General features: G+C 38.7%; 1 protein-coding gene across 1 annotated transcript; it reads left to right on the top strand.

The window, feature by feature from the left end:
- Positions 1-198: 198 nt before the first annotated feature.
- LOC138959542 (dnaJ homolog subfamily C member 22-like) lies at positions 199-4313 on the top strand. Its single transcript, XM_070331059.1, has 3 exons — positions 199-967; positions 2292-2755; positions 3196-4313. Exons 1-3 carry the CDS (start codon positions 556-558, stop codon positions 3415-3417), a joined length of 1098 nt encoding a protein of 365 aa, XP_070187160.1. The 5' UTR covers positions 199-555; the 3' UTR covers positions 3418-4313.
- The last annotated feature ends 3698 nt before the right edge of the window (positions 4314-8011 follow it).

The raw sequence follows: 8011 nt of genomic DNA on the forward strand, positions 1-8011 counted from the left end.
AGAGTGCAATTTCTATTCAAATAAATTGGAATATAGTCTCGATTTGTTATTCTAACCATAGTATTGTTTTCATCACCATCTCCACGCCCCCCCAAAAAACATTCTTAAAAAAAGTATTTAAGAATAACAACAAACTAACACGTCACAAAAACTGATTCCCTTATTCTCTGCGCATGCTCATGCTCTGTGGAAATTTACAGCGCCTACGAAATAGTGTTATCAATAAAGATCCTACATATATTATCAACAAAGACTAGTATGGTCAGCGCAAGTCTCAAAAATAGTTCCAAACATTTATTTATTATGTTATCTAAATAAAATCTAAGTTATTCATTGTTTTTTAGTTTTAAATAATTACACGAACTAACACAGTATTTCACGGAAGAACTATTTTGTTTCCGAACCGGAACTTTGACTGCCACGGGGAATCCTCGACGATAACACAGCGTCTGATAGCAACCTGCACAGATGACACATTTCCAAGAACAGCCGGCGCTTTCACTTCAACACATGGTGCCCCCTTGACATGAAAGAGTACTTGCAAGCACAACGGGCATGGCAAGCTTAGTGGTATCGTATGTTCTGTGGTTTTTCTTCGGTATTTTCGGAGCCCATCACTTCTATCTCAAACGTGATCGCCATGCTTTCGTATGGTGGTCGACCCTTGGAGGCCTGTTCGGTCTTGGTTGGATTCGAGATCTGTGGCGCCTGCCAGAGTATGTTGAAGAATGCAACGAAGATGAGGACGGCTTCGTCAGTGACAACAACAACGACGACAGCCAGAACGCCACCCGTGCGGGAAAACCGAAGCTGAGCTCGTTCCGTCATGGAGGGATGGTGCTGATGGGGTATATTTTGGGGTACCTTGTGATGTTCGCGTGCCCCCAAGAGTGGTTCAAGAGTGAAGACAATGGTATCTTGGTCAACGCATTTCTCCGCATCGTGCCACCTATTGCTTGTGCTTTAGGTATGTGAAGATTTCTTACTCTTTTTCTTCTGTTGATTTAGGTCACATAACATAAGTTGGTCAATACAAACACAACAAGCAGTGAATGTAACAAAGTGAACACAATTTTGAGTTTGTAAAACCTTTGCATGATAAATTGTTAAAACCAAAAGTAGAACAGGCTGGGGATACCTGCATATCTGCTGAAACCGAAAATAGCATAATCAATGTGTTGCAGTTAATTGTACGTGGTGTTTACTTTCAAGTCAGTTGTTGTGTGGGTTTTCTTTTAATTTAATAATTACTTTTATTTTTTCATTATTTGCTAACCAAAAGAAGACTAAAAGTCTGAGGCTCCAGGTACCTGCATAACTACCATGATCAGGGTTTAGCCTGGGAGAAAAAGGCAATGGGACATTTGTCCCCCTCAACCAAATTCCGATGGGACATAGTAGTCGAAGGCAAGAAGCTACAAAGAGGCCTGTACGCGTTTTGACCAAAGATGCAAAAGGGTGCAATATGGTGCCATCTGAGAATTAGCCGCTATATATCGTGTTATCTGTGTGTGTGCGTGTGTGTGTTTAATCCGATGTAAAGTGTACATTTGGTGGCGCAGTGGTAGCCTACGTAATCTCAATGCGCCCTTTGACGCACTGAAGGGAATTGTGATGGGACATTTTCAGAATTAATGCGCCAATGGCGCAGGGCGCACTAGTAAATGAAACCCTGATGATCATTAAAATAAAACCTACCAAATTATTAACTGAAAATAAAAATAACATTGATACATGTGCTTTTCTTCTTTAAATTTGTATAGATCTGTGAATATGCTAGTTCTTTTTCCATATCAGAACTGCTTTTCTTGTGCATAACCTACAACTAACTTTGTGAGTACAGATAGTTTGACAAAACTGTAGGCTTTAATTTTCAGTTGTGTGTTTTAACATTCTTTGATTTCTGCAGTTTGGCTGAACATTTTGAGTTGCTTATGCAGTAGAAACCCCCCAAGGCCTAGCTAGCTCCCATAATCTAATAAAACCACTGGTCGTAAAAAGGAGGGAGTCTTAAAGTAGAGGTAAATTTACAGAATATCTGAGAACGTAAGGTACGTCTTAGAAGGGGGGGTTCTATTCTAGTGTATGGTAATATGTGCCTCGAGTCCTCGTTTATTTATTAATTCAAATTGTGTACCAAGTACACGACTAATAATTACTTATTTTGTCAAAGTTATTTGGCACTAAGTCTGTGTGCACATCTGTGGCTCTCTTCTTCCCCCAGTCCCCCCTTCCCACCAACAACGCACCCCCTCTTCTCTCATCAGTGAAATCCTTTGTGTTTGCAACAGGTGTCCATCTCGTCGCCAACATTGGAAGGATACAAGCATCTTTCCAGTGGTGTCTTTTAGGATCTTACATGGGAGTTATCTGGTCGTTCCACGATCCATCCAACATCGGAGCATCCTGCCTCCTGTCCACGATAGCGGTGAACTGGTTTGGCCTCTCTTGGAAACCAACGAGACAAGCTCGCAAAAACAAGTGCAAAAGGCTCACAGTGCTGTTTGCCTGTGGAGCTGTATATCTACTGCTGTGGACCTCGGCCCTGTACTTCAACGCTACCATCACCACCAGAGATGGAGAGGAGGTGCCGCTGAGAGTGGCCGTCAACAACTTCTTCAAGTCTCCGGCGTGGACGGAGACCAAAGAAGCATTCCACATGCTGTGGCAGCACATCAAGGTCAATGGCTGGAAGAACCTCTTTGATCAGGTCGTAGAGTCCCTTGATCCGCAAGGGGAGAAGAATGCTTACAAGGTAAGAACCCTCATCTGAGTGCACTTTTGGATAGATTTTTTTTTCCCCGTCTGAATTGTAAAACCATTAGATCAGCTCGTGGAAATTGTCAGTTTTCCTCTCTTTTTATCTGCTACTTCATTCCGTTCATGGTTATCGGTCTCTCTCCCTGTCTCTGTACATCTCTCTCTCTCACACTGAATCTCTCTCTTTTGAATATTTATTCATTCCTTCCCCAAGATGAGTGTATATGGAATTCAAAAGTGAGATGTGAATTATTTGCAGATATATCTGAAGAATACTTAACACAGATGGTAAGACTCTTCAAGAAAGTTGTGGTTCCCTTCCAGTCGATCAGTTAAAAGCTAGCTGGTGTTTAAAACGCCCAACTCTGTTTGACGGCATACTCATGCACACATACTTGTCAAAAATAACCCTGAATGAAAATTGACTTGTTACAGGTACTTGGAGTGGATTCTTTTACAAGTCAGGAAGAAATCAAGAAGATTTACAGAAAGTTGGCCAAAGAATGGCACCCAGACAAACACAAGGACCCGGAGAAGCGAAGAGAAGCACAAGAAAAATTCATGGAGATCCAGCAAGCATATGAAACCTTGTCAAAGATAAAGAGCCGCAGGACAGAACAAAACAAGAAATCATCTCATGGACATGATGAATTTTAGGAAGCATTGATGTGATGCATGTGTGTCTGACAACAACACACCATTTCCTTTTTAAAAAGGAAGAACTCTGTTATAAATTTAAGTTACCAGCAGTACATTCATGATTGAATCAATAGATGAAATTAGAGTTTTAATCCATACACCTGGTTCCGTTACTTGTGTACGTTAGGAGAATTGTCAGACATGTGTTCATAACTTTACACATTGACTTAATGTGCAATCTGTAGATAGAATTCTGGGTGTGATTATAAAGCCATGATCCCTTAAAAGATTTTTTGGATTTGTGTGTTTTATAATTATGCAATAACAAAATGTAAATTGACATCAACATTAATTTTCCAAAGTTGAGGGTTAACACTCTTCTGTCATATTTATTCAGCTGGGCCTTATACGTTGTTCGAACGCTGAAAGGGTTGACATTGATTCAGCTGTCACTCATGTTAAAAGCATGCCTCACGACCACCCTGACGCTATGCTACCTTGGGTTTTCTGTCCCCAGAACTAGCGTCTATTTGGGACATGACATACATGATTATATGCTAGGGATCACCCTGAATTTCGCTGTGTGATTTTAAAGTCTGCAGTCAGTAGCCTGGAATGATCAGGTGGATAATGACTGTTGTAGATCACTGTTTTGTATGTGCCAAGCTAAATTAATACTCAAGCTCATGATTAAAAGGACATTGAATTTACTTACTGATCACTAATTGTGAATCTTTCATTTTTGCACTTTCGGCTTAATTCATGGAAGTTGATCATGCACCTGCAGTGTCATTGTAGCAGCCAGGGGAGTAACACCTGCATGATTCGCCTGTCAGTAGACAAGAAAACTCTTAACTCTTACCAGTTCGCTCCCTTACCCATCGTAAGCAAGCTTACGATGCCCCCCCCCCCCCCCCCCCTATAGTTTTCCACTAACCAATTATCTAATTATCAAAAAAAAAATAATTATTTTACATTGGATGGGTCGGACAGTGGATAGACTCATATGTTAGACACACTTTATGACAGAAACAAGCTGGGTTTTTGTTATAAGTTAGTTATAAGAATGCATTATTAGGCACACAAAAAAAGTCTGTTAACGGTAACATAGGCCAATAAAATAGGGTCGGTAGGTCGGGACTTTTTTTTTCCCCCAAAAAACCATATTTTTAAGTTATTTTGCCAAAAAACAAAGACCTTTTTTTTTTCTTTTCAAAAAACCATATTTTTAAGTTATTTTGCCAAATTTATTTTTTTTTTCTTCCCAAATGCCAAAAAAAAAGTCGAGGGTCGCGGGAAAAAATAGGGTCGGTCGGGATACCGTAAACAGACTTTTTCTTTTTTTTTGCCTTAGGCATGCGTATGTCATGAAACGTCCAACTTTGAAATTTGGGTGGGGGTATTCAGGTGACAATAACTTTTTTGTTTATCAGCAAAACTCAATAAAACTTTGCTATGGTATGTAAAATGAATGCCAAAACAGACTAGTTAGCAGCATATCTAAAATAAACTGAACACAAAAAAAATGTATTCTTTGTGTTTGTCACGTGTTCCAAAAAATGGGCGTACAAATTTCAACAAAAATCTTGTTGTCACCCCCATAACATTGTTTACCTTTAAAGATAGCACAATTCTCTTTGCAAATATGAAAAGCTTATTCATTTTCCTTTCATTTGATATATAACTTTCTATATTTCATTTAGAAAATGACCCCAGATAGCCACTCGGCAAGTAGGCACCAACAGCACTGTAAAATATGCCCTAAAAACCCCGAACTGGTAAGAGTTAATGTCAAGATTTTGGTGGATGTTTATGAATTAATTAAGATACAGCTTTAAAATGTCACACATGTTTACGCTTAAAGTATGTACCAAAAGGGTTGCTGATCACAGCTTTTTACCTGTCCTTATTGATTCATGTCAGGTAATTTAAAATTGTGGTCAAACTTTTATTCTGTGATATTCAGTTTGTGACTGAAACAGAACTATGCATAATCAACGTTCTGCATGGTAGTACCCCATTTTGAGAGTATACCTGCTTAATGTTTACACATTCTTCCGGCATAAATTTAAGATAAATAGAGAGATTTAGCTTTGTTTCATCAAAGATTTAATTGCTCTTCATGAAAAAAATCACATTATTAACAGCTAAACGGAGTCGAAGACGAGGCATTTTGTATTTTTTTCAAGTCAAAATATCTGACTGAAGATCCTTTTTCAAGTGTGGTAAACAGCACACGCATGTCTCACAGACTTGGCAATGGGTGACGTCCCTAAGCGGGCTCGACACTTTTTTAAATTGGAGATTTTGCTGTGTTCTAGGACATAAATTGTAATACTATGTCATGTTTCGTTGTAAAAAAACCAAATCAGGATATTTTATAATCATCGTTAGGGTTGCCAAGCATTGGTAAGAAGAATTGCACGTCTTCGATTGAATGATAGCGGTGGAAAGACTCTCTTTTCATGTTGAACCGGAACCATGTGTAGGTTATTTGTTGTTGTAAATATAAACAATTATTGGACGACTTCCGTAGGAATATGGAATAATCGCCGAAATACAGCTGTGTGAGACTATCCAATCACAACCCCCGAAATCCCCCAGGTGTGCATCAGGATAGCAATATAATATATGATTACACTGTTGACGTCACAGGATTATTTGCATATCCTTATTTTGTCTTTTCTTTCTCTTGTATGCAATGTTTTTTTACAATGTCCACGAGGGCTATATATAGCAAGCAGAAAGTGCTGTATACGGTATATATTTTTTCAAGCAGGTGCTTTTGCTTCTTCATACATAATGTTCATTATTTAAAATCTCAGCTGTAAAGTAAATGTGAACTTCATTGACCCTAACCAACCAAAAACTCTAGATCACGTCCCTACAACAAACAATCCCGTCACTGTTCCTAATGAATCTCTTTGCACATCTTCTCTGTAAGATGTAAACTTGAAGTATTGATTTTCAGCATTCATGTGCTGTTAATGTCAGCAAAGAACTCCTACATGAGTTCTATTGGTTTGAATTGTAATGATAATTTGTCAAGTATTGTGTTGTATTAATTCTAACATATAATATATAGCTGCTTTAAATTTTAATGACGGTTGTATTTGTGTGAAATTAGTGTTGGAGAACACACCAGGAATGTACCGTGTGATGTACTGCTTTCATCGAAGTTTGAATTACCTAAAAGAGTTTGTCAGGGGGATATATTAGAGAGACAATATTTACACATACTAGTATACTGTATTATGCAAAAATAGTGTTCAAGTTGTATTGTGAAAACTTAAGTAGTTTTGGTCAGGTTCTGTAAACATGAATTAATTTCAAACCATTTCTGATGTAAATGCAAAACATAACATGCTTAACTACTCATATTTGATGCCATGAACTTAATGTAAATATTACAATAGTAGCATTTTGATCAGGCTACAGCACAGTAATTTCTTAACCCTACATATTATAGGACTACCATCGGGATGCTCATTTAACAACTGTTCCTTCTTTCTTACTTTGAATGGTGGTGGTCCCGCAGTGGGGCACTGCGGTTATGAAATTAAAGGCCCCTCCTGTTTTTGGAACCGCAGGAGCTTTCTAGTTTGCTGTTAGGTAGATTTTTGGTTCCTCTTTCCTGTCATGCTCTCTTTTTCTTCATGAATTCTTTTCTTTTTTCTGCCTTCTTGCTCATTCACCTGTATTTTTTCCAAAAATCTCTTCTCTTGCCGCTTGTCTTGCGATTCATGTATAGTTTAATCTGTTAGTGTTCTGATGTAAGTCCAGCAGTAGATAGGTTAAGCCTATTTTAACATACTGGAAACTGGTAATCTTCCAGTAGGTATTAATTTAGTTTTACTAAAGCCTGCTGGGACACAAGTAATGGGTTAGTGCATTTGTAAACAGGAATCGCTTGACAAGTGGCCCCCTTCATCCCCCCCTTCCTCGTCCTGATATGGCTCTGCGTAGTCGGCTGGACGTTAAGCAACAAATAAACAAACAAACAAAAAAGAATGGTGGTGGTTCAATATTTTTTCTTTTCCATTTTTTTGCTTTCCCAAATTCATTATTGAAGCTTTCATACAACACGTTTCTCACCAGGATCACACACAATTTAGACGTATCATTTTTGTGATAGATACCTTGATATAAACTGATGTTATGTGGGAGGTGACATGCAACACACATGACAGAGATTATTCAGCACCGCGGTCCTTTTGGTTTGTTTGTTTGTTTAACGCCCAGCCGACCACGAAGGGCCATATCAGGGCGGTGCTGCTTTGACATATAACGTGCGCACACACAAGACAGAAGTCGCAGCACAGGCTTCATGTCTCACCCAGTCACATTATTCTGACACCGGTCCTTTTGGTAAAAGAAAAAACTGAACATATTTTTGTACATGAATAATTGAGTAAAACTTGTCACCTTATATTTTGCAGAACCAATGTACCCTCAGTTAACATGTGAAGTGTATGTGTAATTGTTTTACCCCCTGAAAGTCAACTTAATGCTAACCAACTGCTGCTGAGCCTGATGTGTTCTCTTGGGAAAAGTCACAATGAAGTCTGTGTGTGCAATTTTCTATTGTATATTCAGGGTCGATAAAATCTGC

This window comes from Littorina saxatilis, linkage group LG2 (assembly GCF_037325665.1).
Source record: "Littorina saxatilis isolate snail1 linkage group LG2, US_GU_Lsax_2.0, whole genome shotgun sequence".
Classification (NCBI taxonomy): Eukaryota; Metazoa; Mollusca; class Gastropoda; order Littorinimorpha; family Littorinidae; genus Littorina; species Littorina saxatilis.